General features: G+C 37.2%; 2 protein-coding genes across 2 annotated transcripts in view; both read left to right on the forward strand.

Moving 5' to 3' along the window:
• The window catches only part of LOC127877004 (6-phosphofructo-2-kinase/fructose-2,6-bisphosphatase-like), a 370,857-nt gene that overhangs the window by 229,683 nt on the left and 113,472 nt on the right, over window positions 1–27,702 (forward strand). The window lies entirely within an intron of this gene.
• On the forward strand, window positions 6,709–16,338 carry LOC127877037 (uncharacterized). The gene is made up of 2 exons (XM_052422645.1): window positions 6,709–7,379; window positions 13,728–16,338. The coding sequence occupies exons 1-2, from the start codon at window positions 7,329–7,331 to the stop codon at window positions 14,643–14,645; spliced, it is 969 nt and encodes a 322-aa protein (XP_052278605.1). The 5' UTR covers window positions 6,709–7,328; the 3' UTR covers window positions 14,646–16,338.

A 27,702-nucleotide genomic window follows, 5' to 3' on the forward strand; every position in this document is an offset into this window, starting at 1 on the left:
TGGTTATTTTTATTTTATTTTTTAGTAAGAAAATACCATTTCCTTAATATCGTCTTTATAAAACTTGTTTTCATCGTTTATCGTCTAATAGAATAAACAATAGACATGTGCCAGAATACGTCCTTATAACATTATTAGCTTTAATAACACACACAACATCTAAATTATTACATATCCAAAAGTGATCGTCCGAAATACAGGCTTCTGAATAAGGAGCTAACGTATTACCAATTCCTTATTCAGAGGCCATACTTTCGGATACTTAAATTCGGATCATTCTCGCATAGCACAGCTTTATATTCGTTATTATTGACGATGTTTACTGCATGATTTGTTATTTATAACTTGGGTACAGTTATTGAAGTCTTATCTGACCCTTAACTTTGGTCAAGACTACATGATAGCTGAATACTTAACATGTTTTAGATATATGATTCCGTTCTCATACGAAAACAGTTGCGAATGGATATGATTAAGCATGCAAAATGATTTCAAAACGTCACCATAAAAGAAAGAAAAAAGAAAGAAAGTGCCTCTAGCAGACTGAAAAGTTTCATCGAAATGCCTCCATTGTTTATGTTTTTTATAATTGAAGCGAAAAAGTGCGCATCAAAGCTGTAAAAGCGTGCTTTCGTCTTAGATTTTTTTTTAGTGCGAATACGCGTTTTTCGCTCATGCAGACCAACGGTACATTCGGCGACTTTCAACCTCGGCACACGGTTATTGACCGTGTGATCTAAAAGACGGCAATGGTCTTCATGGTTAACAGTCCTATGCCGTTCTTAGCGTAACAGTTCTGTATTCGCACCGAATGCCATTATGTCGGACAGCGATGTCATGAGTGCGACGTCACTGATGTCACAATAAAGGCAAGACTGCAAGGTGCCTCTGTTAGACCGGAAAGATTCATCGAAATGCCTCTGTATTTCGTTAATGTTGTTGGGTGTTATTTGTTGTTTTTTTTTTCAATTAAAAACCAAAACTAACAAAGCTGAAGTTGGGTGGTTTTAATTCAATAGAGGAATTTCTATCTCCGAAAGCGCGTTTTCTCGCTTTAGGATGCCAACGGTACATCCGGCGACCTTCAATATTGGCGCACGATTTAAGGTTGTTGGAACACAATGGCGCTGTTCTCAGTGGTTATCAGTCCTACTCTTAGTCAGTGCAACTGGTTACAATTTCCTTATTCAGCCGCGAAAAAGTTACACAATTGCGCAAAGTATAATCAATGTACTGCAATAAATATTTTATGTAATTCCCAACCTACATTTACTGTTATTTTCCTTGATTTATGTGTCTCTTTATTCATATTAATTTATTTGTATTTTAAGAAAATACCAGTGCCTTATTCGATTTAAATAGGGAATAAAGAACCAGTTCATTATTCCTTATTCAATATACAGAAGTGAAACTCCAGCTGCTGGAGCAGTATTGAATTTTCATTAAAAACAATTAGTTGGTCCTTTATTTAAGGCAAGTGACCGATTGCCCAAACAGTACAAAACAGCACAATACAGCACAATACAAACCAACATAAACACAAAATATGAATAAAGCTGGGGTCACCGCCTTGGAACGGTCAATGCAAAGCATTGGGGGTTTAAACCTGGTTATAGAGCGCTCAACCTCACACTTGGCCCAGCAATATTCACAATACATTTAAGTGTAAATAAAATTTAACGTCATAGCATTGTAACTCAAATTAAACAATAATAAAAGGGAATTAAAACGCATTCAATTTAATTACTATTTAATTACTCAATTGCATTGAAGATACAAGAGTAACAGAATTACAACTTTTTGACGAACGATCAAATAAAACTATTAACAATTGTCAACTACATTCCTTCTTTATAGAAAAGATTTGAGAATATAGAATCATATAGTTAATATCTCAGATAATCATCGCGCAAATACAGGAAGAAGCAGCAATAATGGGTGTCGTCAAACCAAATTAGGAACTAGGTAATCAACAAATAAAACAAACTAGAAATATACGGTAATTAATATTTTGTATACCCAATCTACATTTACAATGATTGTCGTTGATTTATTTGTCTTGTTGGTTCATTTGGATGCATAATTTATAGAAAGAGCATTCCAGCTCCTTATTCGATTTGTATAAGGAAAAAGGAACCGTTTCCTTATTCCTTATTCAGTTTCAAACTAAATAAGGAACCAGATAATCATTACTTAAAACTAAAAAGTAAAAAAGAAATGTATTGCAATAAGTATTTTAAATATACAACCTATGTAAATAATAAATAAATAAATAAGTAAATATATAAATATAAAAAAAAAATATATATATATATATATAATGATGTTCATTTATTTATTTTTCACTTTGGATCAATTTCATTGATGTTAAAGTATGAAAACGCCAGTTCCTTATTCGGCTTGAATAAGGAGTAAGGAACTGGTTCCATTTTCCTCATTCAGCTGCGAAAAAGGAACTGGCCTATACTTTAAACAAACATGTTTCAATGTACTAGAGTGTTATTTTACATCACATAAATGTATCATATTGTTATATGCTTAATGTTTTGATTATGTGAAGTTGGTATTCGAAGTAGAAAATGCATGTCCGGTTTAAATACGAAATTATATGCAAGCGCGAAGAAGAAACATGAATAAGTAACGTAATTCATTTAGTAAATGTATTTGAGTTATTTTGATTTAATTTACTTAAGAAATGTTTGCACTATTTTTATTTGAAACGCGTATGTAAGTTTGTAACGCGTGAATAAGGAATACGGAACTATTCCTCATTGCTTATTCGAATAAGGAATAAGTAACTAGGAAACGGAACCAACTTACTCTCAATGATCAATTCAAGCACACAATGAAACTAATATTCTATTAAATAAATCCTCCAATATTTTTAATAAAAAATATTTGGTGATCACAATATAAGCGTTCAATTGTTAAAAGAAATAGCAAAACAGGTTAAATAAAGAAAATCAAACCTTGCGTAGTCATATAAAATTAATTTGTGATATTTCCTGTTTTCGCCACGCGATGTAGTCCTCAAAAGTTATATGAAAAAGCAGATCAACAAGACGCTATATGCATCCATGCAAATTTTACCAGCATTCTAAATGTTACCCACTCAAGACGAACACAAAATGCTTTAGTCAAAGTCTCGTTTTAATAAAGCAAAATACCTACAGCAATGATGGCAGCCATGCTCAACTTACAAAATGTCTACCCCTACGTCAAGCATGATGCAGCATGATAACCCACCGATATTGTAAATATTAGTCTATGAACAAATCTGTTTTTGACACACTTTTTTATAACTGGCATATATAAGTCAAACCTCTACTGGCCAATCGTCTACTTACCAAAGTTGTATGTATAGAAATCCCCTTGTATTTTTCTAGTTTTGTTTCCATGATGAGTTGACAGTCTTCACGCGATATACTATGGCGGTTCGACGCATAATCCCAAGAAACTAGGTTTTTACTGAGAATATAGGTTCACAGAAAGAGATCCTAGGTTCTCAGAATGAGAACCTTGGTTTCTCGCTTGAAGATTGCACATGGCTTCCAGAACCCAAGTTTTTATTCGATATCATAGGTTTTCACCAGAACCCACGTTATCAAAAAATATGCATCAAACGGCGATAGCCTAGGTGCTTATTTTAAAACCAATGTTTCGACAGACGTTAAATAATCTGTGAAAACCACATTCTCATGACGAGAAATTAAGACCTCATCTTTAATACTAAATCCGTGGTTTTCATTTGGGAACAATAGTTCTCATTAGATCCTACGTTTGCATAGTTACGCGTCGTAACAAGATTTCATTTGGGATCATAATTTGTGGTAAAAACCTAGGTTCTCAGTAAAAACCTAGTTTCTTGGGATTATGCGTCGAACCGCTTGTCATACTTAACATAAATTCAGAAACCTGTGATCTCATTTGAAAACCTTATTTTACGCTCGAGAACCCATGTTCTCGGCGAGACGACGCACATAGACGCATAGAGCTTAGGTTCTCATGAGAACTACTGTGACAAGCCCCAATTACCTTAACTACTTCCACCACAACGATCACCATACGACCACACTTCGCTACTGAAAAATGTTACATTTTGTAGAAAATGGCGTATGGGGACAGTGGGCAGACTGGTCAGTTTGCAACTGTAATAGCACACAGACACGTTTCCGGAAGTGTGACAGTCCAGCACCTGTAGGGTCAGGTCAGCAGTGTCAAGGATCAACACGGGATACTGTGAGCTGTTCAGAAAAACCAACAACGTGCCCTGGCAAAAAGAGTTATCCATCTGTTTTAGGTGCCGTATAGATGCTGCGTTATGCGGAGTTTTATTCACACCTTGAAAAACAAAAACAGTTTGAACGCAATTTTCAGAAAATGCATGGCGCTTATCTGTTATTAGCACAAATATTGTTATTGCTAAAACAGTTTGGGATTTTGCTGAATATGTAAGTCTTATAAGAGTAGACGGGCACAATTCATATATGGTATTGAGGCGAAAAACATAGTCTTTTAATAGTACCCGTCAGAAAGCAATATTTCCAAAGAATGATTTCGCTAGTATGAGTTTCTAAACATATTTTTTTTCATCGAATGGTTATACAATGCACAGGGTTAATTGCAACATACGCATTTTTATAAATAAAAACATTCCATGAATCAAAATGAGGCAAATATTTCGTTTCTTAAAGAATTGTTTTATTGAATCGATGAACAAGGATAATGCAATAACTTTGTGACTGATTATTTACTTGCAGTGGATGACCGTTGGGGAAGTTGGTATCCTTGGGTTGTATGCTGTACGACCTGTGGCGCTGGTGAAATGGTACGTGTAAGATCCTGCAACAACCCGCGCCCACAAAATGGGGGTCTGTACTGTGATAGTGACGAGAAGGGTGAAGATTAGCGTAAGGGGTGTCAAGGTCCACCCTGTCAAAGTATGTGTTTTAGGCGTTTAATATTGTTTCATGAATTGATAAATAAGTATTATATCGCATGTTCAACCAATGTATCTTCGTGAGATAGCTTAATATGTTTGATGTTTTCCTTACGCGTAAAAATCTTTCAAATTATACAATTTGTCTGACACATAGAACTCGTATTTTGGAAATCTTAACACTGATATCAATAATACTCACATATGACGCCAAATATACTTTATTACGAGTTTTTTTCAAAATCTGTCAACGGAAGCTGGTCAGACTGGACTGCATGGTCCGTGTGCAGTGTCACGTGTGGGATTGATTCCCACTACAGGAACAGGTCATGTGACAATCCTGCACCCGCCTACGGTGAAGTGAACTGTGCTGGCAGTGACAATGAAAATGGGATCTGCACACAGAAACGTTGTCCAAGTGTATTAAACAAGCTTTATCATTCGTGAACAATACAGGGAATATCAATCTTTATACTGTATATTCTAGAAGAAATCGATACAATAATTCAATGCGTAGTGCAAAAAGTGTCTTTCCCAAGTCGTGCTTTAATAACTCTGCTGTGTAATTTAGTGGAAATATTATTAGGTACACGGCTTGTTACTGATTCCTAACAGTGTGATGCAGGCAGGCGCAGTCAATTAATATTTGGTGAGAATACTCAGTGAAAATCCCTGTAACCAATTTATCCTATTAATTACTATTCTTAATCAGCTGTCCTGAATTTTAAACCTCCGCACCAAGATTTGACTTGAACCAGCATAGCTGGATCAAGTCTACGCCTTCATAACTAACCACGTGTTGATAGCCTAGCCACGTGGTGCACTCATTTTACCGTTGTTATTTTTACTTTGTTTAATTAAGCGCATAATGTTTTTATTATAAACCTAAATGTATTCATTATTTTCAAAATATAAATAAAAATGATACTACTTTTCATAATATAACACTTCAACAAAAAAATAAAATTCTACCAAATCTGGTAGGGTTTTCTTTTGATGGCACAGATTGTATGTGAGAGCAAGGAACGTCAACTCTGTGTGGAGATTGCTGTATTTTATGACGACATTATACATATCTATACCTAATTTGAAAAGTTAATAAGTTAATATGTAGAGAATAATTGTTCACTTCCTAATCGTTGTGTAATATATAAGGTCATGCAAAGAATTAAATGGCTTGAGGAGCCATTTTTATTTATACCCAGTCTCATATTTTACAGAACGTTGTGAAATTTGACTTGTTTTTTTCTACGTTTCATTCCTCTAAGTCTCCCTTTAAAGCGAGAATATAGGATTTTGTATATGTGTTAAATTGTAATATATTGATAAAATATTTTACAGTAACACAAAATAGGCAAGAACAAATATACATTGAAGACGAATTTCATAAAATGCAGCAAATACAAATTAGCGCCCCGAGCCGATTGTGACGAAGATATTTCGAACATATTTTCCTACAATAACCGAAGCATTCGTGTTTTATAAGAATCAGAGTTAGTGTTCGTTTGTCTTATGAATATATATCGCTGCAGGAATTTAAAATAAACCGTTAAACTAAATTAAGATTCACATCGTACATGCATGATATACATGCTGACGAATTCGACTGTATAGACATTTTCGATTTCAGAATTAAATATCTGGCTTATTTCGCATTTTTCGACAAATGTTCTTTTTAGCTTTTATTTTAATTTATATTGAAATATATATATATATATATATATATATATATATATATATATATATATATATATATATATATATATATTGATGCGCCCCACCTTTTGTTCAATGATATTCTGAATATTAATATTTGTTATTAAATTATACTATTTATGTAGTAAATGAACACTTACCTTTTAATACATGTATTAACATTCCAAGAGTTTTGATGATCACCAGTGAGGGAATTTTATACAAATACATGACTGCATATTTATTATGTCTATACAGAATGCATTTTATAAGTAAAACCCCCCTCACTGTAATTTTAGCTTCCATAAACGTTTAATTATTTTATTGTTGCTAAACACTTGTAAGGAGCGAAGCAGTTTCCATTTTTTTGTAATATGTATATCCATTACAACTCACCACAGAGTTTTAATAGTTAGTTTCCTCTATGTCATATATCTCAGTTTACTAAAATTTGCTCATGGTAAGTCCTCATCAGAGCTTTGTTTACATTCGCTACGGCGGCCATCTTGGATTCTTAGAACTTGTCGACCCGGGTCGATTTGCCTTAGTTGGTCGTTCGATCATAGGTCGGGTCGACCGGGTGCTGAATCGACCAAGGAAGATCAGCGTTCTTTTGGGATCATTCCGGTTCGAGCCTTCACGAAGAACGGTCGTATTTTTGTATCATACGAACTAAAGAGGTGCTATTCGGTGGATGATCAAGAGAACAGTTAAACTTGAATCGCCGATCCAGTTTGCAGATAAGGTTTTCTACTTTCTTTCTTGTAATTGTTTCGCTTGAAATTTCAATCGGTTCAACTTCATGAATTGTCTCATTTTTTGACTTGTTTGTTTACATCCTGTGGTGACCCATCCGAGATACAGATTCTTCATCTCATTTTTTAAGTCGATTAACGTTTTCTGTTTACGAAGAAATAACTGCTTAGCTCCACGAACCAGATATTCCAGAGTTATCCGCTGTTGTAATCCAACAATCGACGTACGTTATACAGAATAAATCTTTAAACTTATGGCGGCGTTATTTTGCTTGAAACTTGTTACGACTAACTAATTAAGTCAATACGGGGTAGTACAAAACGGGGCAGTACGCTACAACTTTTTGGTGGCAGCGGTGGGATCCCATTATTTAAATGTGGATCCCGTGATATGAACCCTTATAGTGAAAATCTAAATCCTGAAAGTCCTACACGCAGTTTATAGAAATCAAAGCACTGAGAGCCTCACATTCAGACGAAAGTTATTACAACAGCTGTCAAGAATAAGCCTTTATATAGCAGCTTTGTCAATCAGCTATTGTAACGTTGGATATACAAAGTCAACACAATACGTTTTAAAGACTTTATTGCTCAGCGAAACAAACAACAATAACAACTTAAAAAATAAATAACAACAAGCATAATATTCATTTTGTTCGTGACAAATATTATTTCAGAGTATTGTTGGTATATATATCATTATATTGGTCCATGATGGCTGCAAACAAAGAAAATAATGATGTATCAAGCGACTCTGAGGTTTATTTCAGAATTAACAGGGACAATACAAATTCCCGCTCAGATGAGGAAGACAGACCTGTTGACCAACAACAACAGGTAAGTGACGCAGACACCGAACCGGAATCCGGGTCTGAGTCACAAGTCAGATCCGATAGGGTGAACGAAAGGAGGAGACCTAAGCGAAGCAGTGAGACAAGGTCAGTATTAGAAGGGCTTACTAGGGCTTTAAGGGATCTGGTTTCAGAAGTAAAGGATATCCGTGCTGGACAGACACAGCTTGAAGCCCGCATAGAGCAAGTACAAAGAACAGGTACAGCAAAAGGCCCGCAAGTTCAAGCACAGACTACATCCAGTGACCCTCGACTGAATACCAACAGCCCACCCTTTGTAAGCAGGAATCCAACAGACCCAGCACCAGCAGACCTTAATGGTAACTCCTATTATTATAATCCCAGACACCAGGGCTACCAATACATGGGCGATCATGGTAGGCAACATTTCTATAATCGATCAGATGATTTTGCATGTAGTGAACCTTACAGGCAGAGACCAAGAGATCTAATGAAGGTCCCTGCGTTTGACGGCAAAGAAGAATGGCGAGTCTGGGTAACACGCTTCGAGACGATAGCAGATCGCCTCCAGTTGGACGAGGATCAACGCCTTGACCATCTCTTACAGCGATTGGAGGGGCAAGCCGCCACAGTAGCATTCACTCTTCTACCATCCACGGTGTTACACAACTACAGAGACCTCAAGGCTGAACTATCAAGTAGATTTCAGTTGGTGGAAACGACAAAAATCTTCGAGGCAAGGTTTACAAGAAGAAATCAGCGTCATGATGAGAGCGTTGAAGCCTACGCGTCAGAGTTAAAGATGCTCTACGATCGTGCCCATCCACAACGAGACCGAAGAACTAGGGAAGAAGATCTTGTACGCCGCTTCCTCGACGGGCTACAAGATGAAGAGGCCCGTTTTGAAGTCGAATTCCACAAGGAGCCTACAACAGTAGATGAAGCGGTATTCAACGTAGCAACTTATCTACAGATGCGAGGAAAGCAAGATGAAAGGCGTTACAGAAGACCTACACGTCGGGCTACAGAGAAGCTCTCAGAGCCACAGTTTGATAGTAGTGGAACAAGAAGGCAGTGGTCCAGCGATACAGGTGGTAAGTGCTTTTCGTACAGTAATCAGCAGCCTAGGGAATATAATGAACCTAAAGATGAGATCCTAACAAAGATCCTGAAGCGACTGGATGATCTAGAGAGTAAGTATGTCACTGCGAAAAAGGGAATGCCTAACATAAAGCAAGATGTTGTTTGTTACCGGTGCCAACAGAAAGGTCATTTTGCCAGGGAGTGCCCCGACAAATGTTTGTATGGTGATCAGGTAACAAAGGTCGATGGCGATGACAAGTCTGCTCCTTTAAACTTCCAAGGACCAGCCCTTGTGGCCAGAGGGAGGTCCCAGTAAAAAGTACCGAAGGCCAAAATCAAGATGACAAAACACAGCAAGTTACGAAGGAGTGTGCTCGGGTTCAGAGGTCCAGGCCATCAGCGGATGGGGTGTATGTAAAGGGAACAGTGAATGGGTTTCCTGTTACATTCACAGCCGATACTGGAGCGACAAGGACCATAGTGTCAACCAGGGTGTTTAAACAGATAAACCCGCATGCATGTCCCGTAGTTTATAAAACTGACCGGTTGGTTGGTGCAGGAGGAGCACCAATAAAAGATGTTGGTCAAACAAAGTTAGATATTAGCCTTGGACCTCTACAAGTGACAAGGGATATCATGGTGGCGGACATCGAGGATGATGCTCTGCTTGGGTATGATATTCTGAAAGGTCAAAATGGGAGGCCGGCAGACATTCTTTTGAGTCAGAACAGAATTCTGTTAGACGGCATGGAGATACCAATATTCCAGGTAGGGAAGATTGGAAAAGCAAGGAGAGTAGTGGTGGCAGAAAACATGACAGTACCAGGCCATGCAGAAGCCGTGGTAAGTGTTTATATAGAAAGGTTTGAAGCAGATGATGACGATACGGAGGCTGACTACGTAGTCGAGCCTAACCAGCTATTTAAAGAGAGGTACCCTTTGCAAATGGCAACCACATTAGTGAACCTCAATGAGGCTCCAACATGCAAGGTAAGAGTTCTTAACCCTTATCCAACGGAAGTAAACCTGAGACAGGATGCAGAAATAGGAATAGCAGAGAGGATGGAGAAGATAGTCTCAGTACTGACAAAAGCAGAACATCAAGCAGAAAGTGACAACTTGGTGGCCGTAAGAAGAATCACTACAAGGTCAGCCGAGGTAAAAGTGGTTAATGATGAACCAAATGGAAAAATACAGGTCCCAGCGCATCTAGAATCATTACTGCGAAAATCTAGTGAAGGTAAGTCTGACGTCGAAAAGAAAGCGCTAGCAAGCCTGTTGGCTAAACACGGTGACACCTTTAGTAAAGATGAGTGGGATCTCGGGTTGACCCACTTAGCTGAACATAGCATAAATACTGAGGGTGCGGCACCAATCAAACAGCGACCAAGACCTGTACCTTTAGCATACGCTAATGAGGAGAAACAAGCTATTGAAGATCTGCTGAAAAAGGGAGTCATAAGGAAAAGTACCTCCCCCTGGGCAAGTCCTATCGTACTAGTACGAAAGAAGAACGGATCAATCAGACCATGTGTTGACTACAGACGGCTGAATGCCCTTGTCAAGCCGGATGGTTTTCCCATGCCCAGAGTACAAGAGTGTCTTGATGCAGTCGCAGGAGCAAAGTATTTCAGTAGCCTCGACCTCACATCTGGGTATTTCCAGATACCGCTGAAGGATGAAGACATTCCAAAAAGCGCCTTTGTATGTAAATTTGGACAATACGAAATGACGCGAATGGCATTTGGGCTTAATAACTCGGCCAGTACTTTTCAAAGAGTCATCGAGCTGGTTCTTCAGGGTCTTCAGTGGGAAACATGCCTTGTATACATTGACGACATCGTGGTCTATGCATCTGACCTGGAGCAACATATGCAACGACTTGAAGAGGTACTGACACGCATCAAAGAAGCCGGACTGAAATTGAAGCCGGATAAATGCAACCTGCTACAAGAGGAAGTGGTCTTCCTGGGTCACATTGTTAGCAGCAAGGGGGTGCGCCCCGAAAGCTCCAACATAGCCAAAATAGTAGAGTGGCCTAGGCCTACTACACCAAAACAGGTAAAGCAGTTTGTGGCAACTGGGTCATATTACAGGCGCTTTGTAAAAAACTTTGCCAAGATTGCAAGGCCCCTTACGAACTTGACCAAGGTCGACAGTGCCTTTCATTGGACAACAGAATGCGAGGAAGCATTCAATGCGTTGAAGCAAGCCTTAATTGGTCCAGATGTGATCGGCTACCCATTGAATGAAGCAGGCAGCTTTTACCTCGACACGGACGCCTCCGGGATCGGACTTAGGGCGGTGCTCTCTCAAATGCAGGAAGGTCGGGAGCGCGTGATAGCCTACGCCAGCAGGGCAACCAATAAAGCTGAACGGAACTACTGTATTACAGAACAAGAACTCCTAGCAGTCGTCTACTTCATACAGTACTTCCGCCAGTACCTATTGGGAAGGCACTTTGTAGTAAGAACCGACCATCAGGCACTTGTATGGTTGTTCAGTTTGAAAGAGCCGAGCAGTAAGATCGCGAGATGGATCGATATATTGTCGAGGTATGACTTCACAATAGAGTACAGGGCAGGTAAAAGGATGGGGCATTGTGACGCATTGTCCAGATGTACGAATCCCAAAGACTGCAATTGTCCAGATGTAGACATGATGGAACCACTCAAATGTGGACCTTGCAAGAAATGCCTTAGGCGATCCGAAACAATGGCTCTGGACAGAAAGGTAAGTGACCAAACGGAGGACCAAAAGTGCGCAGTTCATGACAAGGTCAAGGATGAGGAAGATGGCACAAAGATTGAGCCAGTAAGAGCCGTTTCAAATGGTAATCGAAACACACCCGGCACATCGAAAGATCAAATGGTACCCGAAAGCAGACAACCATGGGCAGCTATCTTCAGCACAGCAGAAATGAGTCAGAAACAGCAGGAAGATGCACAGATCAGACCAATCCTTGAAGCGAAGTTGGCCGGAGTCAAACCTAAGCAAGAGGATATGCTCGACAAAAGTCCAGAAACCCGGCACTATTGGATCATATGGGACACCTTGGAAATACACTCTGGTACGTTGTATCGAAGGTTTCAGAAAACAGGTAACGGTGATGATCGTTTACAGCTAGTGGTCCCACAAGCTTTACGTACAGATGTGATGAAACAGGCACATGACTCAGTAACTGCTGGACACATGGGCATCAAGAGAACCAAACACCGAATCCTGGAAAGTTACTTCTGGTTCGCGCTGAAAAGTGACGTCACGCTATATGTCCACCGTTGCGATATCTGCGAAGCCGATAAGAAGCCGTCAAGAAAGCCAAAAGCTCCACTGGGACACATAAGAGTTGGAGCTCCATTGGATGTGCTTGCACTTGACTTCACAGGTCCCTTTCCCATAACAGAAAGAAAAAACAGGTATGTCTTAGTTCTAACAGACATTTTTTCTAAATATGTAGAAGTAGTAGCAGTACCAGACCAGACAGCTGAGACATGTGGAAAAGTCATTCTGGACAAAATCGTAAGTAGATGGGGGACACCACTGTCGATACACAGTGACCAGGGCTCAGCATTTGAAAGTAAGTTAATACTGGAGTTATGTGAACTGCTAGAAATCAAGAAAACCAGAACTAGTGCTAGAAACCCAAGAGGGAATGGACAGGTAGAAAGGTTTAACCGGTCATTATTGAGGATGATAAGGTGTTACCTAGCAGACGAACAAGATGAATGGGACTTGCACCTTGAAGCTCTAGCAGGAGCGTACAGAGCGACACCACATGAAAGCACGAAGTTATCACCAAATATGGTGATGATTGGGAGAGAGGTGAGACTACCAAGCAGTGTAATATTTGGACATGTGAACCCCGCACAGAACCATGATATTTCAGAAGTCGATTTTGTAATAGAAACTAAGGCGAGGCTCCAACGCACGCATGACCTGGTCCGGAAACAATTACAGAAGTCGGCCGAAAGAAGCAAGGAGATACACGATGTAAAGTTGAATTTCCTGCAATACCAGGTGGGCGACTTAGTTTGGTTCTTGCATGAAGGCCGGCAGGTAGGTATAAACCCAAAGTTAGAGAAAGCGTATGATGGTCCGTTTCCAGTGATAGAAAAGAGGTCCCCAGTCAATTTCACTATCCAGATGGGTAAGAATGGTCCAATACGCAACACACATCACAACAAGCTGAAACCCTACCGGGGCCAGAACGCACCTAAATGGGCAAAAGTATTGGCCAATAATCTGAAACAGAAAACAAAAAATAATTAGAGCCGAGCTGTAACATACGTTATAACAATTTCCGCGCCAAATTCAGATGGTAAAGAAATCATTTACAGTTTAAACAAAGCAAAACAGAACCAACAGTTATACACAGGAGTCACCACAGGTTTACAAGTTTTATCGCTCCACATTAAACGTTTCTTTAAAATGCTATATTTTCAGATGAACAGGTTATCCAATGGGGGTCTCGCATATCGTTGTAGCCATTGCGGCAAAGTGGACAGAAAGGGGAGACTGGTGGCCCACATACTGAGAGACCACGTACCAGAAAAGCAAGTTCCCTTTTTCTGCACCCTATGCAAGTTCCGGTGTGAAACCAGGGATGATTTACTAAAACACCTCACCAAATACGCGGGCCATGTGAGGGCAGTTGGCAGCAATCAGAACATTGACCTTAAACAGATACTGATCAAGTCCAACGTTCCTTGGTTTGTGTCAGCCAACGATATGACCCCGATAAGGGAAGAAGACGATGACATGTTTATGGATCCAGAGGAACCAGCACTTCCACCATGGCTCCTGGATGTGAGGCCGTTGAAGAGGAAGGCGGACTTCTCACCATCAACCATGTCGCTTCCATTAAGTCCGCAGTATACAGATCAGAGGTACGTGCTACCCAGATCAATGGTAGAATCCCAGGAAATATTCCCTGACCAATCAACTGCTCTTGTTAACCCAGCACTGTACACGGCCCCTAGCTTTGATGAAGATCCTTTGACAGCACTGGTCCAAACCTTGAAGACACCACAGTCATCCCCTAAGGCCCAGGCAGCCACACCTCTCCAGGACGAACCAGTGGACATTCTTCCTACAGAACAGGACAAGGCGGATCCGCTTCTCTATGAGATAATATCAATGTCAGAAAAGGCGTCTCAAACAGAGAAAGGACAACCCAATGCCGAACTGCAGGCTATCCAGAGAGCATCGGAGACAGCTGCTCAAGCCTGTCAAGCCACCGCCAGGAACACCGAAAGGATACTGGACGAGCTTCGTCGTTTGGAACGCAGAGTAACTTCCATCGAGAGAGCTATTGATAGTCGAAAGCGGGACAAGGAAAACATGAGGCCGCGCAAAATGTAACTATGCCTTGGAAATGATCGCCTTCTGCTTGAATTGCAGGGGCCCACTAAGTGCTGGTAATCCACGCGGGCACTTGGTGGGTATTCGTCGCGCCTGCTGGGAAGCGGGCCCACGTAGTACCAGTTGGTGCTATCTGGGTATTCGCTGATCACCGCGTGGGTGGTCAGTCCGTACTGTGCATTGGTCGCTTATGGGGGCATGGTACGGGTATTTCCCCCCCCCCACCTGTGGACTCTTCTTGAAGACCTTTACCTGTGAAAATAAATATGGGCATTTAATTTATACAACATGAACAGTTAACTTACAAACTATTACAAAGTGTCAGGACAATTAAAAACAAATGTGTTTTAAGATTTCTGTGATACAAAAGAGTGCTTAATTTTATTTAATAATATTGTGTTTAACTTCAAGAGACATTCTTGTGTGTGTGAACCTCAAGTGACATTCTTTAGTGTATGAATACACTGTGTAAGATTTCTGTGATACATAAGAGTGCTTAATTTTATTCAATTATATTGTGTTTAACGTCAAGTGACATCTTGTGTGTGTGAACCTCAAGTGACATTCTTAAGTGTATGAATACACTGTGGAAGGTGACATTTTCAAAGTGAACAGTGATTTTGTGATCTCAAAAGTAATTGATCTCAATTATTATATATTGCTTGTTCTTGTTAACAGTTTAATAGTTATATCATTGTTGGTACCTCATTGTTTGTTAAGGCTGCAGGAGCTTAGCCTTCCTGCAGGAGGGGGTAATGATGCGCCCCACCTTTTGTTCAATGATATTCTGAATATTAATATTTGTTATTAAATTATACTATTTATGTAGTAAATGAACACTTACCTTTTAATACATGTATTAACATTCCAAGAGTTTTGATGATCACCAGTGAGGGAATTTTATACAAATACATGACTGCATATTTATTATGTCTATACAGAATGCATTTTATAAGTAAAACCCCCCTCACTGTAATTTTAGCTTCCATAAACGTTTAATTATTTTATTGTTGCTAAACACTTGTAAGGAGCGAAGCAGTTTCCATTTTTTTGTAATATGTATATCCATTACAACTCACCACAGAGTTTTAATAGTTAGTTTCCTCTATGTCATATATCTCAGTTTACTAAAATTTGCTCATGGTAAGTCCTCATCAGAGCTTTGTTTACATTCGCTACGGCGGCCATCTTGGATTCTTAGAACTTGTCGACCCGGGTCGATTTGCCTTAGTTGGTCGTTCGATCATAGGTCGGGTCGACCGGGTGCTGAATCGACCAAGGAAGATCAGCGTTCTTTTGGGATCATTCCGGTTCGAGCCTTCACGAAGAACGGTCGTATTTTTGTATCATACGAACTAAAGAGGTGCTATTCGGTGGATGATCAAGAGAACAGTTAAACTTGAATCGCCGATCCAGTTTGCAGATAAGGTTTTCTACTTTCTTTCTTGTAATTGTTTCGCTTGAAATTTCAATCGGTTCAACTTCATGAATTGTCTCATTTTTTGACTTGTTTGTTTACATCCTGTGGTGACCCATCCGAGATACAGATTCTTCATCTCATTTTTTAAGTCGATTAACGTTTTCTGTTTACGAAGAAATAACTGCTTAGCTCCACGAACCAGATATTCCAGAGTTATCCGCTGTTGTAATCCAACAATCGACGTACGTTATACAGAATAAATCTTTAAACTTATGGCGGCGTTATTTTGCTTGAAACTTGTTACGACTAACTAATTAAGTCAATACGGGGTAGTACAAAACGGGGCAGTACGCTACAATATATATATATATATATATATATATAATAAGTTTTTTTACACATTTTATTAATAAATATTTGACAAAATCGTACAATCTCGCTTTAAAGAATAATTAAGAAATAATAATCTTCACAACTCTGCATTTAGACGGGAATGAAATGTTGAATGATGTTTGACGTGCAATTAATAGCGACATGATCAAATGAACTTCATATTTGTTAAAATCTGTTTTAGCTTTTTTTGTTGATCTTTCGTAAACAATTATGACTTTATTTTGGTTTTAAATTGTTTGTTTTGTTAAATATTATTCATCTTTACCGAAACTGAAGACTTCGTTATTGATTCTGATAAATATGCCGTACTTACCTCCATTGATCTGATATAATGACAATATTTTTATCAAGCACATTTGTATCAAGTCGATATCAACGTATAGGTGTTATAAAGAGAAAAAACACGGTCATCATATGACCAAGCTTAGCGAATGAAAAATAAGTATTCTTTTCGAGGTAAGATAACGTTATTTCCGCCTTCAAAAGTGTTTCAAAAAATGCATTTTAGGGATAAGTTTTATAGCTTATTATTACATTTTAATGGATAAAAATACATGGGACTTTTGTGGAAAACATGTTTGTGAAAATTATATCACTAGATAATAAAGAATTCTTATGAAACGATTTATGTATTCATGGTTCTAAATTTATAGTATATTTTATTTACGTTATTCAATTTTCATTCGTCACTATGACATCACCCTTCATAGCAAAAGCATTCAGAAATTATATTCTGTTCTACACTCGTTCAGTCGACGGCAGCTGGTCCGGATGGAGCGACTGGTCTTCTTGCGATGTGACCTGCGCTACCGGAACCAAACATAGAGTCCGTACTTGTGATAGTCCTGCTTCTTATTATGGCGGTTAGCCGTGCAATGAGACAGCGGATCAGTTCGATCAATATCAGGAGAATCCTTGTCCTGGTAAAAGGCGATTTATCGATGATTTACATGGTATATAATATATGTATGCATACAACTCGACCTTTAATACAATGTTTTTCCTGTCCTCGCTTTACAAGGGGTGGAAACATATAGAGTTCTTATTAAACAGTCCCGTTTAGCTCTCCAGCTCCATGTTCTCATTGTGAGGTTTAAGGATGTCGAAATGTCCGTCGTCCGTTTTGTGCATGCATGTTTCCGTCGACTTCTTCTTTAAAACCAGTATCCTCCTTTACCGCTCTTCAGACTATTGTGCAATTTCACAGGAATGACCCTTGTGTAACCATTTTAAAAGTGGTTTTCACTGTTTTTGTCTTCTACACATGTATGTCTCTAGGGCGTAAACCAGATCTTACAAATAATGAAACTGCCAATCGTGGCCCCGATGTCTTACTTTTTCCTGCCCTTTGTGATTTTTGTTTTCCTTGTATGTTTTAAGTAAAAACTCTCCTCCTCAAACTACACTGGCATCTAGTATTAAATGGTTCCCCTCTATCAAGTTAGTTTAAAGTATGTTAATCGAGCTTATACAATAATTGTGTAACTGTACATGTGTTTTATTAAATTGTATGTTTCTTCTTAAAAATATATAAACAATAGGTTTTCATACATATTCAAACGATTAAAAATGCGCAGTCAGTCGATTAGTCCGTTGGGTTTAATGTGTGTCTGTCGTTCTGCATTAAACAGATATGAATCTGTTGAGAAAACTTTTCTCATTCCTAAAGAAAATTGCATATGCCATCACCATTTTTTTATATGCAAGACACTTATTTCATTTTCATTAATCAACACGTTCAGGAGTTATGTGTTCTTTAATTAAGCCGAACGATTGAACTAAAACTTGAAATATGTCATCATCATGAAGCATAGATGTGCAATTCACGGTTCTCTATTTATTTATAAGTTATGTGCCTTTGAGCTTAGCCATGGGCATAGCTGCTTAGCCTAGGGTAGATCGGTCGGAGTAATTTCAATCACGTTTGTGACAATTATCTCATAACGACATCGGTTGTGATCATTTTAACAGCTATATTCTTTCCCTGCACAATATTGTTTAAGCAAGTATTAAATATTTAAGTTAATTAAACTTTCAGCGCTCTTTAAATATTAGAATAATTTAAAATGTACTCATAATACAATAAACAAGTAATACTTAACTAAATGAAAAAACTTAAAACGTCGACATATATATTATTAACCTGTCCGCATCAGGTTACAAAATAAAATTATGTTTAAGGCACCATCGTGTTCTGTAAAGAAAAACAAGTTTGTTCTATCCATACACACACAGCTGATGGTATGTGAGGGCGTGGCAGTCCTGGACCTCGTGTTCCGTCACGTGTCTCGACGGTACCCGGTCACGTTCCCGCCTCTGTGACTCCTCTGCCCCGCAACATGGTGGGAGCGACTGTAGAGGACATCAGAACAGTACAGAGACGTGTACACCGCGTGACAATTGCGATGGTATGAAACATTTTCGGAATATTTGTGTCAATTATAGGACACTCGGTCGTTTTTATCATATTTAAATCATGCAATGAACATTAACTATAATGAAATCTTTTTGCTCCATTGGACATAAAACGGTCGATGATAATATGAACAAAGAACGTCAATTTGCGCATTCGCCTATCAATAGCATATTATTCAAATGCATAAAGTAAAATGAAGTTGCTAAACTCAAGCTGCCAAAAAGGTTTGTTCACAGTGTGATAGATACACGTTTGTCTTGTAGGCCCGGGGGTAACTTTTACTAAAACATTTGAAATATAAACGGTCAAAATATTCAACAAATGTGAAGGCGAAGTAACACTTTATTACACCTGGTTCATTTGACGGTTTCCTTTATTGTACATTCGTTCACGTCGTCACATGTTTGTCATAATAGCTCATCATATCGAAAACATATCGATGTTGTATCTATTTGCACAAAAGTTTTGTTTAAGGCGATTCAATTGTTTTTATTTTTGCGGGAAAGTAACGGTATCAACAGGAGTGATACAAACACAACGATTTTGTTTCACAAATAGCTAGGCATGATCTTCGTGCAAATAATGTATTTTATTATGCAATCATAAAAGTTATTTTTATAGTGCTTTTATACATAAAAATGTCCCTGTCAAATGTATATTACAATATGATAGTTGAATGTATAGCTCATTTTAAAAAGACATCCGGGTTTCAAACAAACGAATTAAAAACCTACCTACGTACACAACAAGAGTCGACATGGGAAAAATATTATTGTAGTATTGGCTAAGAAAACGACAGCAGACTTGGTAACTATACTTTATCTCGCCAAACGATATCAAATCAACACGAAAGAACAACGCACAGCCGAAACAAAAATTCAATAAAGTTTCTCGCTTGTGTAGCTTAGTGGAGTGGTAAAAACCGTGTGCATATTATTGCATTTCTTAGCGTTATTTTATGCCGTTGTTAAGTGGATGGCGGTTGGTCAGAGTGGCTCCTTTGGAGTCCGTGCGATGTCTCGTGTAATACTGGGCATCACACAAGGTACAGACTGTGTGACCATCTAGCGCCAGAAAACTTAGGCAAATTCTGTGAAGGACCTGATAACGAAGTGGGCGCATGCTTCGACAAGCCTTGTCCAAGTGAGTGTCGTATTTTACTACATGAATTCAACAAAAACCTAGGGTATACCTTTCAGAAATTTGCATATAATTGCCTTTGATTTTAAGCAAGGTCCATCGTAGTCTGGCTCTTGAAACTAGTACTTCACTCATTAAAATGTTTTGCTAGGTACAACCTGTTACTAAGATATACTGCATTAGCTCAGTTTTGGTATTAACATTGTTTTCCGCATATGTGAAAAAAGTCATCATACAATTGTTATAAATTATGAAAACAGTATTAAAACATGTGAGATTTGTGTACACTGACTCTACATATGTAAACAGGGCAAGTGCATTAAGTACTGTAGACACATGTTGTAGTTTTGCATGGAAACCTGGTACGATATAGTTGACATATTCTCACTTAAATGTCATATAGACACGGTATCTCGTATCATAACCTACAGTTGACGGTGGGTTTGGTGCCTGGATGGCTTGGGGTTCGTGCTTTCCTTCCACTGGTAATGGGCTTAAGACGCGTTCACGTCTCTGTGACAACCCACAACCAAAGAATGGAGGTCGAAACTGTCAGGGATATTACACACAACAGCTCCAGTGTTGTGACAGCGACTGTCCAGGTTTTTGATCTAAATGGTTTAAACATCAGATTGAATCGGATGTTAATTTAACTCAGAACCATAAGAACGTGTGTTTGTTGCATTTTAATAATTTATGATGAAGCAATGTTATGTAAACAAATATGTTGTTGATAATGTGAATGACACACGTCATACAAATATTCGATAAGAAATAAAAAGATGTGTCGTATTGCTTCTGAAGAAACAACACATGTATTCTATCGTAGCTAGGCGCACACGCCGAAGTCTCCAATGGGAATATGTATGTCTGTTTGTTTGGCTGTGTATCTGGTTGTTCACACATATGTTTCTCCCTATGTATAAATAATCGACTGTGAACGAGTATCTAGTAATAGAGCCCGGAAAATGGAAATAACGTTGTTGTGAAATATAATTATCTCCCTTGTAACACAAAAAATACTCATAATTTCACTGTATCTTCTAGATCCAACGTATTTCCGCGGTGTCTCTAACATAATGTTAGGGTATATATGAATCCTAATCGGATCGTGCCCAAATACAACTATGGTTTCATGTTTGTAAATGAATGTTCATGTAACTGTCCCTTCTGTGTATGTAAATTGTTCCAACGTTGGCAATGTGTTGCGGTGTTAGGGTGGGGTATATAATTGTTAATGAACAATCTTTTTGCGGGGATGGGGATTTCATAGTATGTCTGCTTCATTCTGCATCGTAGCTAGGCGCACACGCCGAAGTATCCAATTGGAATATGTATGTCTGTTTGTTAGTCTGAGTATCTGTTTAAATTGTGAAAGATAATAACTATAACTATATATATAAATATATATATATTCAATCACGTGTGTCTATTATAAAATCAGAACACATATGTATATGCATGGCATGTTAAAAATTGTAAATGATGTACAGGAAAACTAAATTCCAATATAAAGAAGTAAAACTCCAGCTGCTGGAGCAGTATTGAATTTTCATTAAAAACAATTAGTTGGTCCTTTATTTAAGGCAAGTGACCGATTGCCCAAACAGTACAAAACAGCACAATACAGCACAATACAAACCAACATAAACACAAAATATTAATAAAGCTGGGGTCACCGCCTTGGAACGGTCAATGCAAAGCATTGGGGGTTTAAACCTGGTTATAGAGCGCTCAACCTCACACTTGGCCCAGCAATATTCATAATACATTTAAGTGTAAATACAATTTAACATCATAGCATTGTAACTCAACTTAAACAATAATAAAAGGGAATTAAAACGCATTCAATTTAATTACTATTTAATTACTCAATTGCATTGAAGATACAAGAGTAACAGAATTACAACTTTTTGACGAACGATCAAATAAAACTATTAACAATTGTCAACTACATTCCTTCTTTATAGAAAAGATTTGAGAATATAGAATCATATAGTTAATATCTCAGATAATCATCGCGCAAATACAGGAAGAAGCAGAAATAATGGGTGTAAAAATTCCATATTACATAGCTTGGTTGTTTATGTGACTGCTAAACAAATTAAAAATAATTAAATCAAACAAGAAACGCTTTTCAGAGAGAAAATATAAATAAAATGGAACGTTATAAACCCAATGACCTATGCATGTAGATTACAACTGGGAAAGTCGGTCGTATGACGTCACAAAAATCCATAATGACATGACGTGAACAAATTCCAAGGGCAGAACTAAATAAAAATATTAATGGGGCTGTGCTACTAATAAAACAAGTTTAGGTGATTTAATATTAAGAAGCTAATGAATAAAAATGGTAATTCCATTAAAGCGACATTATTGGAAGCAAACAGTATATAGGTGTTTTGACAACTGAAGACAGAAATGATTTGATGTACGATTTGAGTCCAAATGTAGTTTACATGCAGATTTGTTCATACGACACAATGACACAATTTTATTCAACAGTGAAAAATGCCTATAATGTAGTATTCATGCAGATTTGTTCATACGACACAATGACACAATTTTATTCAACAGTGAAAAATGCCTATAATATCACTAATGATTCCAAATTTTAAGGGAAGAAAGATATAGTGAATCGAAAACCATCAAACACGTGTTTTTAAGTACATAAGCATCGTATCCTTTTGATAAAAACAAGTTAATTAAATTGAAAAGTTTAATATGAACATTTGGTTTAACATATTTTAATTTGCGGACACGCTTCAAAACATCTCCGTAAAATGATGGATGGGAGATTCCATTATTTAAATGCCATTTTAAAGAAACATTATATTTTGAAATTAAATCACCATACTTAGAGTAAAATCTAGCAAATTTATTTCTTAGGTTATGATACAAAAAGCCTTGTTTTAGCAATTTTTTAGTTAATATTAGATTACGATCATTAAATTCTTTAATACACGAACATGCTCTGGCATAACGTACCAACTGCGAAATGTAAATACCATAGGAAGGTCCTTTAGGGATGTTGCCATCTAGAAACGGAAAATTCACAATTCCAAAGTTAAAATCGTCCCGTTTGTCATATAAACTAGTTTTGATCAAATTATTATTAATAGTTAAATGTAAGTCTAAATACGCAGCGTCTGTATTGGATATACACGATCTATTTAAGACTAGTTCTTTTGGGTAGATTTTGTGAATATATTGTTCAAATAATGGATTATCTAAATTAAGTATGTCATCAATGTACCTACTAGTAAGGTTAAAACAATTAATCAAATCTACGTGCTTAGTTTTAGATAATTCTAACATAAATTCGCTTTCATAACAATATAAAAAAAGGTCAGCTATAAGTGGCGCACAATTAGTACCCATAGGAACGCCAATAATTTGTTTAAATATTTTACCATTAAATTCAACAAACAAGTTATCCAAAAGAAAAGTAAGTGCTGCACAAAAGTCAAGACCAGTCCAAATGATGTAATTATCTAATATCTGATTAGTTACAAGAAATATCTTTAAAAAAGATATACGGCGTTGATTGTGGTCGATGTTTATAAACGATCAAAAGTTATCTCTATGAGATAAAAAGTAGCGGATGCCTTTTTTCTGCGCAGTTCTTAGCTACATCATAAGCAAATCAATTACGGGGTGTTGCGCCAGATTTCGTGGCTTATTATGCTTTATGTGATATTAATACTCAGATATCTATATTTACAGAATAGAAAAACACAAGAAACATGAAAATAAACGAGTGCATATAGGTCAGCCGGCAATACTCGAATCTTATTTAATTGCATAATTATAGTATAGTGAATTATTGTGCTCATGCTTAATAAACTGGTCTAAATGGAAAAATATTTCTAATTAATTTTATCAAAATTGGTCCTTATCATGCCAATGTTGAAACCATATTAAAAATCGATGATTGACATACCACAATAATATCGCCGAATATCTTTATTTAGTATCTTTCTGATCAAAACAGACTTCAAGTGCACAAAGTTTACGAAACGGCGTTTATATAAAGATTTCTGCAACTGACCGCAAACTGACAAACTGACCTTGATACCTTGCGGATTGGAATGCAATGCATTACAGTCACTACGTTATTGTCAGTAAGACCGGTGTAACACAATGATCGCAACCCCTTCTGCGAACTCCGACGATGAACTGTATATAAACTATGACTTTCACAAATAGCCGCTTATTGACCCGAAACTTCGCGGGTTGAAATGCAATGCAAGTAAGTACTAAATATGACAACATAGCCTTTAGTATAAACGCTTTTGCGCTGGTAATTCTCTGAAAATAAAAGGTGAACGCACAAACTGTATTTATGTCGAAAATTGATTGTAAAACTGTTCTATCTATTGAGCCTTTTCATTAGAGATAAAATTGTTTCATGCAGTAAAACAGTGTTACAAAGACGCGGATATGTTTCCAATGTTCTGGTGTTATACTCAAATCAGCCAATGGAATAAATGAAGTGTATTCATTCGTATCTAGCCGCGGGAAATTTTATTTGAGTATTATTGGACCCTTACAAAGGTCAAGTCAGGGTGAAAAGCTGGCTTAATACAGCTTACGCCGAAAAAAAGCTGTTTTAGTGTTTAAAGCTAGATACAAACATTTCTCTCTAGCAAAAGTTTTTTCAATCAAAGAAACACGTTTGGATTTTATTAAAGCGTGAGGAAGCGTTGTATATAGTGTCGAAAAATCATAAGACTTGAAAAATTCTTTACACTTTACCCTCCTAAATATCCATTGGGTGTATACTTTTTTTTCAATTTGCTAAATGTAGTAAAATCTTTTATATTTTTGATTGTCTGTTGAAAATTGAGTTTATGGTTTAGTACTTATATTATTTATAAACTTTTTTACACCACCTCGTTTCATGCATGTCAAATTGTGAATTGAAATATATAGGCAGATACATACATAACAATAAGGATAAGGTTTTATAGATTTATAAAATGCATAAAACGATCATACATCCTTAAAGGTATTTTAAGGGCACATACATTACTCATTTACAACATCGCATACGTAGTGTAGACCTGTACGTTGTTTACTAATACACATCATCGTATAAGTTGTGTTGAACTGTACGTTGTAAACTCATCAACACTATTGCTTTAATAGTGCTGAACTGAACGTTTTGAACTCCGAACATTATCGCATAAGTAGTAATGGACTGTACGTTGTGAACTCATACACACTATCGCATTAGTATTGTGGAACTTTACGTTGTAAACTCATCAACACTTTTGCTTAAATATTGCTGAACTGTACGTTTTAAACTCAGAACACTATCGCATAAGTAAAAATTGACTGTACGTTGTGAACACGTTGATACTATTGCATAATTAGTAATGGAACTGTATGTTGTTAACTCATTAACACGTTCGCATTGATATAGTGGAATTGTACGTTGTTAACTCGTTAACACTCACGTAAGTAGTAATTGACTGTACGTTGTGAACTCATGTGCACTATCAAATTAGTAGTGTGGAACTGTTCGTTGTAAACTCACAAACACTATCGCATTAGGAGTGTGGAACTGTACGTTGTTAACTCAATAACATTATCGCATACTTAATGAGAGAACTGTCTATTATTTATTGATTATCAACTTTGCATAATCAGTGTGAAACAGTACGTTGTTTGCTCATTAACACCATCGTATCAGTACTGCGGAACTGTACATTGTTTGTTCATTAACTCCATATCATTAAAAGTATGGAACTGTACGTTGTTTGTTTATTAACACCATTACATAAGTAGTATTAACTGTACGTTGTTTACTCATTAACACCATATACTTAATATCTTCGAAGAGAGAGCTTTTAGATTCCGTTTGTGAATGTGTGTGAGTGGTTTATCACAGCTCGCACGTTGCGCAATCAAATGTTTTGCTCGCGATTCCCCTTTACGACCCGACGACGTGCTGCTAACAATACATAAGCTCCCATGTGAAAGGTCAAGATCGAACTTTCACGAATATTCAAATCCGCTTTTAAATAATTTCAGGATTTATACAACTCGAGTGCTTCAAAACACATGATCAGGTGTCCTGAATTCATGTTTCTGCTTTATAATTTTCAATGTTTTAAATATCACTTCGGATTGCCTCATATGTCATGCATCATCGGAAACGCTTTCAATCGTTTGAATGTCTAAAAGGATGTTGATATTACATCATATTTTATTTCCCACGCCCAGATAGTTTATCGCATAAATGTGTGTTGCTCTTCAGTGACAGGTCAAGTTCACAAGTCGAATTCAAAAGTTTATTTAAATGTCTGTGCTGTAACTGTTTACTGCCGAGGTTGAATTGAATATAATTTTAATTAAGTTAAGGTTTCCATTTGATACCATATTTTGTTTGACTCGTCCTGAAAAATCGTTAGTAAGATACTCAACGGCTAGGTTAGAAATATTGTTGTTGGATAATAAATATGCAATTTATAAACGTAAACTTATATTTCTAGAGATCTTAAACAAAAGCAAATCTGTATTTTACTTAGTTACATTGTGTTACCCAAGATCGCGATTCTGTATAAATATAACATAAACGTTTTTCATTGAACACTTGATTTTTTCTATCGTAGATCAAATCACATGTATGTTCGATGCGCCGTTAAATTGTACTTGGCATAACGTTGACTTGTTGGACAATATGGACTGGATTGTGTTCAATGGCTCGACGAACACTGTCGACACGGGGCCTAGCTCGGATCATACATTTGGTAACAGTGCTGGTATGTTGATATTCATTTCTTATATTGTTAAATAGATGGTTTTTATCCTTCATACAGATGTAAAATGAACTTGTTGTTTATTATTGTTCGTAATTATGTGAAAATATGTGTTGGTGCCTGTCATTAAAATAAAAAATATGTTAAAATGAGTATTGGCGTTTTCATCCTTCAATAAGATCGAATTAAACGATGATATGTTTCATAGTTCATAAAGTTATAAAATAGTTTTGATGTTGTTCATCCTTCACCGTGTTTATATATTTCATTGTTATGTAGATATTAATAAATTCTTAAATAAATATGAATATACAAAACAGAATATGTTTAATTTTACCAGCCATTGTTTTAGGCAAATACCTCTACCTCGAGTCCAGCGCCCCAAGCAAGGAATGTGACAAAGCCTGGTATCAGAGTGGCATCATACAGCCCGGTTTTTACGCTCCTGTCTGTGTTCAATTCTGGTATCACATGTATGGTGCTGATATCGGAAGTCTCAATATATACATGGCTACTGGTTCCCAGCTCCCAGGTAAATTGCTGTGGACTGTAAATGGGAACCAGGGAGATGTCTGACAGTCTGGACATGTACTTTTGAGCTACACTTCAAATATTTCGGTAAGATTTTATCATATTATTATATGACTTCGAGTAAGACGAATTCACTGCAGTTAATTAAGAATTTAAATGATATGAACTTATTCTTTTCCGGTTTCTTAAATAATTGTAAGAAAATGTGCTAATGAAATTATTTCAAAAATTTCAAACTTGTATATTGTATATAGTACGATATTAATAGTTACAGGGTTAGTTACTGACCCGATACGGGATATACGGTTCTGTGGAAAACCATATCGGGGCAACACCGAATAACGATTATATCACGCCAACTACAACTTCCATCTCATCAAATTTACA

Source organism: Dreissena polymorpha, chromosome 1 (genome assembly GCF_020536995.1).
Source record: "Dreissena polymorpha isolate Duluth1 chromosome 1, UMN_Dpol_1.0, whole genome shotgun sequence".
Lineage (NCBI taxonomy): Eukaryota > Metazoa > Mollusca > Bivalvia > Myida > Dreissenidae > Dreissena > Dreissena polymorpha.

Excerpts from the sequence above, each read along its gene's own strand:
- LOC127877037 (XM_052422645.1), top strand. The coding sequence starts at position 7,329 with ATGATCAAGAGAACAGTTAAACTTGAATCGCCGATCCAGTTTGCAGAT. Across the intron at positions 7,380-13,727 it reads CGATCCAGTTTGCAGATAAG|ATGAACAGGTTATCCAATGG; the intron begins GTTTTCTACTTT and ends CTATATTTTCAG.